General features: G+C 38.1%; 1 protein-coding gene across 1 annotated transcript in view; it reads right to left on the bottom strand.

Moving 5' to 3' along the window:
• LOC134539792 (nitric oxide synthase, salivary gland) overlaps positions 1–12,889 on the bottom strand; it is a 239,806-nt gene that overhangs the window by 35,250 nt on the left and 191,667 nt on the right. The window contains exons 13-16 of the mRNA XM_063382059.1: positions 11,583–11,659; positions 5,817–5,957; positions 3,056–3,230; positions 1,782–1,908 (exon numbers count right to left, since the gene is read on the bottom strand). Coding sequence (XP_063238129.1) covers positions 1,782–1,908; positions 3,056–3,230; positions 5,817–5,957; positions 11,583–11,659 — 520 coding nt within the window. The remainder of the gene's footprint in view (positions 1–1,781; positions 1,909–3,055; positions 3,231–5,816; positions 5,958–11,582; positions 11,660–12,889) is intronic.

Here is a 12,889-nt window from a genome sequence, read left to right as displayed (position 1 = left end):
GGCTTTAATATGAGCATTGGGCACAAGTTTTTCCTCTTTTTTTGTGTGCATGTTTTTGCTTATTTTCATAGTAGTTATTTGGTGTAATGCGTGCGTTGATGCCTTGTTATATTAGCTGTTACTGTGCGCAATTAGATCAGGTTTGCGGCTCCATAATGAAGTCATTTAATTGTTTCCCTGTTCTGCGTTCATCTTTGCGGTGAAAACTAAGTTCTACAGAATAATTTTGTTACTGTTTTCTTGTGAGGTTATAAATGTAGGAAAGATAGCCTGTGCACAGCTGAGGGTAGTTGTAAATTTTACATGTTGACTGCTAAGTTTGAAAGAATAAACATGAATGTAGTTTTTGAGAATGTAAGAGAATACTTAATGAGGTTCCTCATGTTGTGTGGGCTTACTCAGCGAAACATTCAGGAGCTGGCTATTTGTGTCATAAAGAGCTGTGATAATTTTGTTTACAGTTGCACTTTTGTGTTCCGTTTTCGCTGATCTGATTGTGTTGAAGCCTCATATTTTTTTTACTGATTTCACGATTATTGCTGCCCAGACGTTTTTGCACGGATGTTACCCTTGAGATTTGTGCCGCTTGTTGCAAGTTAAGAAACGAGGACCAACTATTTGCCCTGTTTTCAACTGCCTCGCGAGAAATGTGTAATGCATATATTTTCTATGAACAACGTTTCATGCACTGGCGGAGGTTCATACTTGTCGGATTGGATCACCAACCAGTAAAATATTTACCTAGTTAGAAGACTGACGAAACCATCACAGAGAAGCCTTTTGCTCTCGGGAAGTTCCATCAATGCATTAGTCGATGAGTCGGGTACCTGTTTTAAATTGCAAGCCACTCTTGTTAGCGATTGGTCAGCAAAGATTAACGAAGCTGTGCAAAGGCTAATGTTCGAAGTTTGTTTACTAGCTTGCGTTTAGTAGTCACCGGTTGAAAACCATGAATGGTTATGATCTAGAGGATATTGAAGACGACAGTGGTGTTGGTGACGGTCATGAAGACGAGGATTGACGACGATGATGATGATGGTGATGATATTTATGACGACGACGACAGTGGTGTTGATGACGATCATTAAGACAAGGAATTGACGATGATGATGATGATAAAGGTGATGATATTTATGATGACGACAGTGGTGTTGGTGACGGTCATTAAGACAAGGATTGACGACGATGATGATGATAACGGTGTTGATATTGACGATGGTGGTGGTGACGATCATGAAGATGAGGAATGACGATGATGATAGTGTGATGATATTGACCACGACAGTAGTGTTGGTAACGGTCATTAAGACAAGAATTAACTACGATGATGATGATAATGGTGTTGATATTGACGATGGTGGTGGTGGTGACCATCATGAAGATGAGGAATGACAATGATGATAGTGTGATGATATTGACCACGACAGTAGTGTTGGTGACGGTCATGAAGACAAGGATTGACGATGTTAATGGTGGTGGTGATAGTGATGATATTGTCGACGACGGTGGGGGTGATGACGATCATGAAGACGAGGATTGACGATGATGATTGTGTAGATAATGACGACGGTGGTGGTGATGGTCATGAAGACGAGGATTGACGACGACGACGATGATGATGATAGTGATGATATTGACGACGACGGTGGTGGTGATGACGATAATGAATATGAGGATTGACGATGATGATGACGGTGATGGTGATATTGACGACGGTGGTGGTGGTGACGGTGATGCCCGAGAGAGCGCAAGGCCGGCGACCAGCACACGGGGACGGCTACCTTCGGCGAGCGGGCGCTCCTCGGCCTCCAGGAGGCGCACGGTGGCCGCCGACAGGGTGGGCGCCCTCAGCGACTTGGTGGCCTCCAGGATGGCGTCGTCGTCCAGGCAGAACGTCTCGCACGCCGTCTGCAGCAAGCACTCGCTGCATTGCCCTCACTCTCATTGTCTCCCACTCACTGCATTTAAAACTAAAAGCTTTCGGTCATTAAAAGGTATGTTTTTCTTCGTAGTAATCTAACGGAAAAAAATATACGCGAAAACACTTTTTTAATTAATGTACAAATAATCCTGAAGTATTCTAATACATTATTTCAGTGAGAAATTCTCAAATTTAAACACATTAATCAGTAAAATAAATGAAATTATACACATCATACTAGATTCCTGACATATCCAGTAGCACTTAATATTTTGAAGATAATTTTCAATTATGTAAACTGATATTTAGTAGACACTTATAATGTCTTAATTTTGGCTACATCTTAGAATTAAAAAAGAACTACACAAAAGTTATTTTTTTGGTTTAATAATACATTTATTAATTTAAAAATAATGTTTTTTTTATGTCAACACTATATAACGATATGAAAGCTGCAGAGCAGGAATAAGAAACAAGGGCCACGTTTATAATGGTATTCGAAATATTTGTGTACCCACTGGGTAGCTAGGCTCGAGCCGACAGCCCTCATCACATGAACCTAATGTCATGGCCACAGTGGATTCCTCGAGGAATCAGCGCAAATATTTTTTAACGGAGCGTCAAATCACCGAGAAATAGGTGCAACGATCTGTAATAGAGCGTCGAATCACCAATAAATAGGTGCAACGATCTGTAATAGAGCGTCGACACACAAAGAAACTGGTGCGACGATCTGTAATAGAGCGTCGCTTCACCCAGAAACTGGTGAGGTAATCTCTAATAGAGCATCGACACACCGAGAAACTGGTGCGACGATCTGTAAAGGAGCGTCGACAGACCTAGAAACTGGTGCGAGGATCTGTAGAAGAACATCGATTCACCCAGAAACTGCTACGAAGATCTGTAGAAGAACATCGATTCACCCATAAACTGGTGCGAAGATCTGTAGAAGAACATCGATTCACCCAGAAACTGGTGCGACGATCTGTAGGAGCACATAGATTCGCCCATAAACTGGTACGAAGATCTGTAGAAGAACATCGCTTCACCCAAAAACTGGTGCGACTATCTGTAATGGAAGATTGACATACCAAAAAAACTGGTGCGGTGATCTGTATCGGAGCGTCGACTCACCGTGAACACCTCGGGCGCCCACTTGCGGAACGCCTGGTCCTGCCCCAGCATCTCGTCGCCCTGCACCATCTTGAGCAGCCGCTCGCCTCCCAGCTCCCCCAGCAGGTTGTCCACGTACTTGCCGAAGGCGCAGAAGTTGGGGTAGGCGCTCGAGCCGAGAGCGAACACAGCGAACCTGCGGAGCGCAACACCGGCCGTCAGGGAGGCGCGAACCAATAACACCACCCCTTGGGCGGAGACCGGCATACCGTGTGCTAGTTCACATTTCACAAATGTGTGTACAGCCGTCAGTTTCATCTGTAAATTGCCCAATGCCCTATGTAAATTTGTTTTCGGGTAGTACGTTCTTCGGTCAAAAGAGTATTTAGTTGTTTTCCTCCATTGGCTTCTAGTTCTTCGAGGCATGTCAAATGATCCATTACTAGGGACCGGAAAAATTCGCGGGTTCAATGACCTGTAGGATGAACTCCATAGTTCTACGCACACTCGGTCAAATGCCACCCACTGATTGGCTGCTGTCTTGTGAGACGTCCCAACGTAGCAGCCTGTGATTCGAGAAAGCTTTGGTTGGGTGTTTCTCATTGGCCCAGAAAGACCCAGGCGAGTTGTGAGCCAATAGCAGAGGCAGCACTGTGGTTTAACTATTTGTATTTTAGCCTATCGCGAAATGAATTCGCGAATTTTTCCGGTCTCTATCCATTACACAATGACAATGTTCATTAAAGCTTACGGGCATTTCAGTCTATGATGTCGTCAAATAACTACTCGAATTTTGCAGCACATTATACCTTTCATCTATCTGAATATTTTAAAATCATCTTCTGACATTAATTTCTGACTACAACTAAAGAAAAAAAAATCAAACATATGCTCTCTTATACGTATTCACTACAAAAAACATAATTTGCACAAATGTTTCCACATTTTAATACCTCCTTAAATTAAATAAAACATTGAGAAAAAATTCTAAAATTGTGATTTAACTTTAGTCGTCGGTTTGTGGGCTTACGTACACCAGACGTGCATACGTTTATAAGTTGTTAGATGTCAAGCAAAGCGACAAAATTTTCTTGTTAGTAAGGACACAAAATCTCTTATGGCAAAGTGCACATTTTTGAGAAATTAGTATCCATGCAGCATTTTTAAGCAGTTCTTATTTACACATTGCCAGTTAACATTTTAATAATATTAAGAATTGTTTACCTTTGTTATTGCTTAAACTCTAAGTGGTATACACATTGGTCTGAGAATGATTTCGTTATACTTAGCCTGCTGTGACGCAAAGTTCACTGGCATATGATGTATGGTCTTAAGTTGGGCTCGTTTCTCACATTATTTTGCCCACAACGAAAAGAAAAAATCCAGAGACTATACCTGGTGAAGATACATAATGTCATAACATTGAGCTCGTGTTCAAGAAGAAATGGGTTTAAATTTCGGGTCAACCAAAACAATTTAGGTTTCCCATGACTAATTCCTTTACCAACTGCCTGGGTTGAGTTGATGAATGACTCCCAGAGGAGCATAGAAACCATTAATTTGTACAAATGTTTCTTTTTGAAGCTTTTTTAAATATCATATATAATTTAAGTTTAACTTATATTGTGTATTTTAAGAAGTAATACCACGTAATCCCTCAATTTTGTTAAAATGTACACACTGGGAAAAAATATGATGAGTGTTCCTGGAGAAGAGAGACAGCATTCTAACCGGTTATTCCGGCCATAGGCTAATGATAAGATACCATCGAAAATGTGTTTGACCCCAATTTTTTATGTCTTATTTACCAAACGAATTAAAACAAACGTTTAATTGTCAATGAAGTTAGCACATTTCTAAATATATAAAATTTCAAAGTAATTAAATTAAGCTTACAATTTTCGATATTTCTTTACCTCTAAGTTATCGCATGTGAATGCCTTAAATTTCCATTGCATATGTAGTAATTTTAAGGGGAAAAGATAAGAACATATTGCGAAAAAGCCACTATGTTTTAGATAATTTTTGGGCCATAATAATGTGTTGTTAAATTTACCACAACTGGCTTCGCAAGAGATAACTTAATGGAAGTCCAAAGTTAAAATTGTTTGACTGCTACAAATAGTTTTCCCTGATAGATCAATGGCGTTTAGTAGGTACTGTATTCACACTATACTAGAGTCTTTTAAAATTTCCTAATATGTGTTATCAATCTTGATAAATTAAAATGTTAAACATCAAAAAGTAGAAAAGTGTTATGCCTTGAAAACAAAATGGCGTCATCCGTTTTCCACAACTTCACTTAATTACATATGTAGTTCTAATTTAATGCATTGCACATGATAACCTACTTGTCATTAAAGATTTTGATTTTATGTAATTTTTCTTGGAAATTAAATTTCTGTGTGGTTTTATACCCTCCAAGATGTCCTGACTGCGTCCACAATAACACAGTTATTATTTTTTTAAGTTCATTTCGCAGATGAGCCGTTAAATGTTCGGTTCAGCAGCTGTCTGCTGCCGGATCGATACTAGTAGTATCGGCAGGTGGGTTCTGGGGGAGGTGAATGTGTGTCAGGGACCGCCATCTTGGATAGTGACGTCGCGGCGGCCATGTTGGAACGTGACGTCGCGGCGGCCACGTTGGAACGTGACGTCGCGGCGGCCATATTGGATCGTGACGTCATGGCGGCCATATTGGATTTTGACGTCGCGGGCGGCCATCTTGGACGGCTCCGACCTTGAGAGTTTGCGGGCGTCCCGCGCTGGTCCGCGACCTCACCTGACGTTGCTGAGCGGGCCGAACGTGTCCTCGGCCATGACGTCACCGCTGGGGCCGCGGGCCGGGTCCAGGGGGCGCGGCGTCTCGGCGCTCAGCTCCGACTGGCTGTTGGCCTTTATGAACGACTTGGAGCTGGCCATGCTGCCGAGGCACTCCACAGGGTTAGTTGTCGGCCGAGGCGGCGCGGTACAGGGGGTTAGCGCAGGCAGGGGGAGCGTGACTCGCACCGACAACCTTCACCTGCAGGTTCCTCACCACTAACATCTCTTGGCTGGTATGTCTTTAAAGATGAAACTAGTTAAAAAGAACATCTTCACTATAAATAACAGATATGGAACACTGATCACATGGATTAAGTTGAACTGAATTGTGGTCCTCAACGTCCGCACATTTTTTTACTGAAGCAAAATTGTTTCACTGAAATAATGGCGCGTGACTCATTTATTTTCCACCTATTTTTTGTGACCATAACATCACCCCTAAGGTATTTCAATGAAATAACTTTGCTGCAGCGACGAAATTCGTTTAATTAAACACAATCCAGACGAACAGTGTTCCATCTGAAGTAATTTCTCTGTTATTTACAATGAAAAGATGGTGTTCACGCCAACTTCAAAGACGTATACCAGCCTCGGGAGGCTCTTCAGACTTCGTGATAAACCTACATCTGAAGTTTGTCCGTCGAGTTCAGACTCAGCCTGTATAGTCTGTGTCGTGTAACCTGTCTCCAATCTGATAGTTCCCAAAAGTAGAAGTACCAGTTGTACTCATTTGCCAACTGTCGTTTGGAGAGCATCACACGTGATGCTTTTTTTAACGCTCGGTCTTACAGGCCATATTTTTTTTTTCATCATTATTTTTAGTTTGGCGCTATCTGTAAAAAAAAATTTACTTGATACCGCCTTTGAATATGTTTTTGTTATTCCACAAACATTTCAAACATGTATTTACTTAGCGTAATATCATGTGTGTAATAAGGAGAGAAAGTATTCGCAATTATCATCACTTGCGCGACTTATTACGTCCATGACATTATACTGGGTGGATATCTGCTGAAAATATTTGTCAACAAATACAAGGAACATATCGAGATAAATTTTAAGAAATAGCTTTTAAAAAAATTAATGTGGAATAAACGAAAAAAAAAATCAACAGGGCGTGAAAAATCGGGCCTTAAGATAACGTGAAGTTGTTCACAAACACTTCTGAAATAACAACAGTGGTAGAAAGATAAACATAGTTTCTTGACAAGTTACATGGTACAGACTATCCATGGACTTTTCTGCACAACCTTGAGTCCACAGGGCATCATCCCGAACGAAACTGCCTCTGTCGATAAGGACTAGCCTTGCCTAATCGTAATTCAAAATTTTCGATTTTGAGTTTACTTTTCAGACACAAACCACTTTGATGACCTTCACTGATAAAACATATATGTTTAACGCAGTATTCCATCGTTCAAAAAAAAATAACCAGTGATGGCAATTGAAATTACACGTTGAGTTCGTACTGAAAATTTCACAGCAATGCATTATGCGTGTTGGTGATGTGACGCACGCAGACCATGCCAACAATATAAGACATATTTTAAGTGGTAAAAGAATGGCAACGTTGTACATATTCACGAATGCGTTTGCTGAAGTAGTTTTCAACGCCTGTTTCCAAACCGTAGCGATTGTGACCACCGTGTCTCGAACGAGCTGAGCTGTCGATGTATTTGGCATGAGAAACGGAACGTCAAAATGAACCCGTGATTCCTTATGACTAGGGGCATGCAGATTTCGCGAAAAAAAATTCTAGACTAGATGAAAGTTAAAACACTGTAGCACCATCTGTGTTTCGTGATTGGGTGAGTTTCTCCCAGATACATATCGCCAATCACAGTGATTCAGTGCGAAAGTAAACGCGTCCAGAGTGGTTCGCTCAAACAAGGCAACGACTTCTCTCGCAGACGGCCGCCAATCATAAGGAAGAAACCGCTGGTGCTGGTATACCTTGTTGCAGTCCAATAAGTGTTCAGATCTTTTCACGAGAAAGGCCTGCCCCTACTTATGATGTTTATTTTTCGTATTTTTGTTTAAAAATGCAATAGCAAAGTTATTTTTAGATCTTGCTTTTTCTTGAACTATGGCGAATAACAAGTTAATGAGAGATATCGTAGTGTTTGAAAACGTTTCAGATTGATTCGGTAAAATTCATTAATGTGGCATTATTGAAATTTAATTTTATTGAAATTATAAATACAGAACATGACCTTGATTTCTAAAAACAAAAGTAATCTCGGACACTTGTGAAATAATTTCAAATATTTCTTTCGTTTTTATAAAGCTACATATTTGAAATGGAAAAGAATGGGTTTTAATTAAGAAAAACAATGTTTCCGTAAGATGTAGCAGTATTTTTTACTAAAACTAGATAAAAACGGCCAAAGTGACTGTGGTAAATCGCAAGTTTTTACAGTGTGATAAATCTGTCCGGCAACGTCCGTTTTATTGCCCTCACCCCCGTGCTCTGTCCAGAGTGTCCACGGACATCCACCCAAAAGGACATCGCGGAAAACTGCGATATTTTCTTTGAACGTACGACCCAGTTGATGGTGCATCGATTGGTCGGAACACTTGAAATTAATTTTAATATTAGTTTTTTTTTGTAGTGAGTCTTTAAAGTAAACTTTCTCCGTTAAAAAAACTTTATTTAACCGCACGAGGCCGGGTTCCGCAGATAGTTTAAGCCCAAGCAACTCAAGGTGGCGCATTGGTAAGAGGAAGCACTTAGTTTCTTAGTACAACAGAGACACATCGCTCACACCACGTAAACACAAGATGTACACCCAAATGTCGCTTTGAAAAAAAAAGGTCGGTAGTAAATAATAACGATCGCATACGATTATTGGTTATAAATAGAGACCTGAAAAATTCGCGGTTTCTATGGCCTTCAGGATAGACTGCACATACCCCTGTACACTCGGGCAAATAACGCAAGTTCATTGGCTGCCGACTTGTAAGTCGTCTCAGCTGGTTTGTCTGTGATTCGATCCTTCTTTGGTTGAGGGTTTATAACTGGTTGAGATTCGTCCAGATGAACAGTTAGCCAATAGCAAAATTATCTAAGAGGTATATGTGTTTGAATTCTAGCATATCACCGAATGAATCCGCGAATTTTGCAGGTCTCTAGTTATAAATTATTTAAAGAAGCGATGGTTACCACGTGACCAGGAAGTTGCGTTCCACGCGTGCCTTTAGATTACAAACTTTTATACTATATTTATGCAATTTCTTCCCATAAATCTTTGATTAGATTTTAATGTTGTTACGTTACTGCTACGGTTCAGCAACGTAAAATCTTAATCTGGATCAGTGATTTGAATCAGTGAAAACCAAGTAGGTATCTGAAAAATAATACTGCTTGCGCGCGGTTACTAGCTGGTAAACCAGTGCACTTTAATATGAACCTGAGATTAAATACTTGAACTACAAGAACATTACTGAAAGCAAGTGATAAAACAGTGGCTTTCAGTTATGTAACAAATTAGTAGAAATATCTGATTCAAGCGGTAGAGTACCAAAATATTCTTATTTAAGATTTACTGCTTTGGAACAGTTTCAACTCCCTGGTATATATAGAACGCATTTCAAGTCTTTTTTATATATTTACTAAACTGAAGTAATATTGCAGTTAGGCTACGCGGCTAGTAGATTCATTGTAAGGGTGTAAAAATCCTGGTTTACGTTATGGTGAACTAGAAAATATCAACAGAGTCAGCATTGTCATGTAAGCTTAGAGATAGCCAGGAAAAAGGTAGAAATATACTCAAATTATATTTCAGTTATATAATTTAACTATATAGACATATTAATATAAAATATAAATATGTATTTTTTCCACTTAAAAAAGGTTATGGTTTCCGAAAAAAAGTACTCAAAATAACACTAAGTACTTGAAATTCCATGCTAATGTAAAATCATTATTTTTAATATGGCGTTAAGCTTGTCATTGCCAAATAATCTTAATACGCAAACAAGGTAAAAAGTACACAATAGACACTAGAGAGTCGTAGAAAGAAATACATTCAAAAGCTTAAGTTGACCTTAAAAAGCCTTAATAATGAATGCTTAAACGCTATTATAGATATAAAAAAGAATGCTTCAAAAGAAAATATATGACATGTTATATTTTAAATAATTTAATTGCCGAGTTCACTTTCGGAATATTCTTTAGTATTTATCGCTTTTTTGAAAATTTCTGTTATCAGTTTAAAAGCGAGTTTACTGTAACGAATACGAAATTTACTAACTAAATAACAGTTGGATACATTTACATACTATTTCGTATTCTGTCACGAGTACAAAAACGACAGAGAGTAATTATTGACTTTGATGTCTACACACTATGTAGCCGATACATCCCGCTGTGATTTAATTATTTCAGGATAATGCACAATGAACAACTCTGAAGTAATTAGCTAACAAATTATATTATGATTTGCTACTATATAGATGGCAATGTCATTAAATTTAAAAAAATAATAAAAGAGGTGCATTATAGAAGTCACTGAAATAGATTTAATGAATGTTCAATACAAAAAGCAGCAGCAGTCTAAGGGTAATGGGATTACTGGAATTAATTGAAAAAAACCTGCCTGTGTTTCATGTTGGCAGTTTGAAACATGCGGGCATATTAGGTGTCAGCAGGGAACCGATAGTTTTGTCAGACACTTGAGGAATCAGCATGCTTGAGCGACATAAACGAAGCATGGGAGAAGACTGCGCTTGTATGCATGTCTCTGGCAGGTTTCGCAATACCTGTCGCGAGTAATTGTATCCACTTACCTGAACAAAGTATCCCACGTAGCCTTTCAGAATTTACAAACATTGCACCGAATTATAAAAACTTACAAGATATTACTACATGTCTGACGTTTTTAATCAAGATTTTATTTTATTTTTTATTTACATTTGCTATGCGTTTATTTACAGCAGCCGCATTTGGCTTTCGTTTAAGCTTCCAGATCAAGAAGTTCAACATGTTGAACCTTTGAGGTGAGTCGATGAAACTAAGTTGGTGGTACCTGTTAATGCATTCACCCCATTTTGTGGTAACTGAAATCCCAACCGAACTAACAAACAAAGTAAGCATGTGTTTCCAATCGTTATAGAATAAGTAAACCAAGACTTAACGTCTATAAAACGTTTCACTCTTAGATTGCAGTGTGGAAATAAAGGGAAACTTTCTCTCTCTTTTTAAAACACGCTGACTACCGTAAGCGCAGTCTGATTCTGCACGCGCTGTTGCCAAATATAATAAATATTTTAAATTGAAGGTATTGGATATAGTTTGTTTATTTATCAAGTGATAATTACAATTCTCATGTGAATTCGAATCAATGAATGTACGTAGTTTTTTTTCTGTTTTAAGTTAAAAAGAGGAGATTTATTACAAATTTATGAGCGTGTTAGTGGGTATAGGTCTAAAATATTATAAATTACTACAATTAATTCTTAAAATGCTTCCTGTGCACTCAGAATTCCAAAGGAGTAAACCCCTCTGAACATCTTCGTAACACGTTAGAGATCTAGCAACAGCGCGCGTCATAAGCAAAGTACTGCAGTCTAAGTATGAGACGGTCTATAGATATAAAAATGATTTGTTAAGAAAAAAATTTGCAATAAGTGTCTTATTGAAACTTCGGTCTTGGTTTAAATAGCTAACCGGAACCTCTATACTCATATAATATGAGATACATACATTCCTGACACGTGTATTTACCTGAATTTCTCGTTCGATCCGTTCACCATGTCTTCGTTTTCATTCATCTTCATTGCGTATAGGTTCTGTGCGAAAGACTGCGAATAAGAAAACAACAATAGAAACTATGAACTCAGTGACAGTAACTCTCTGACTATCTCTCCATACTGCCTGAATTAAATCGAAAAATTTTATCTGATGCGTCAACCTCTTGCTTTTGTGTGATTTTCATTCCCCTAATAATTTCTGTGACAAAATCACCGAATTTCGAAAGACCACGATAAAAAGAAAACAATTAATTGCGAAGCTATAGGAAAATATTAAAAATCAAACGAATAATTAGGAACAACTTTACTTTAACAAACTTGTTCACTATACGCTATGAAAACAATCAAGTTGACTGCCCATATAATTACAAACTGTCTTAATACATCGTCAAGATGTAATTTGCTCACAATAACTGCGTGCTGATCTCTATGCTAAATAATCCTGCCGAAGAAGTATTATTTATGCCCGGCCTTACTCCTAAAGTACGTTAAGTGAATTTGCGTCTCATTCTTTACGTTTAATGACTATTTCAAGCATATTTCACTGCATAAGAATTGCAAATTAATATTTTTTTTCAATTTTATTCTTGTAAAAAAATCCATAAAATAATTAACAGTTAAAGTTTTTGATTGACTTATTGTGTCATGGTAACTAAAGATTTCACTGTTTCAGAAGAAATAATTTGTTTAGCAGGCTCTAAAAAGGAAAAACACTTCCTCTGTTTATCTCGTGAGTTATGAAAGAGTGAAAATAATATTCAATAAACGAAAGTTTAATGAAAATTCAATTAAAATAACATAAAATAATTTTTTTAAACCCAAAAATACACAATAAATCAATAAACATGTAAAGTGCAAGAGTTCCATTTTGGGCTTGACAATAACCCAGTTGAGTTTAGACTTTTAATTTTCTATTTTAATATTTGCTGTTAGTCAGTGTCTTTACATTTTGAGTTAATTTATAAGAGCGCAGCAAATCGCTGAATTGTCTAAAAACCATACAACAATAGAAAAAAAACACAATAAAGTTAGTTTTTTCCTTCAGATCTAGTACTTTTTCTTCTTCTTAAGTTCGTGAGGAATATCTTAAGCCTACAGGAATGAGAGCCACACTCGAATAGTTTCGAAGTTCTCCGTAATTGGCCGACCGCTCGTGATAAAAAAAAACTCTATCGCAAGGATATCATATATATATATTTTACGGTCATGAAGTACTTTAAATAACGCTAGCGTAACATAACCCACATTTAGTTATGAAATCTTAACCTATGATAGCCTAAC

Source organism: Bacillus rossius, chromosome 16 (genome assembly GCF_032445375.1).
Source record: "Bacillus rossius redtenbacheri isolate Brsri chromosome 16, Brsri_v3, whole genome shotgun sequence".
Taxonomy (NCBI): Eukaryota; Metazoa; Arthropoda; class Insecta; order Phasmatodea; family Bacillidae; genus Bacillus; species Bacillus rossius.
The sequence above is the reverse complement of the archived record's forward strand: the minus strand, read 5'-3'. Positions and strand labels throughout refer to the sequence as shown.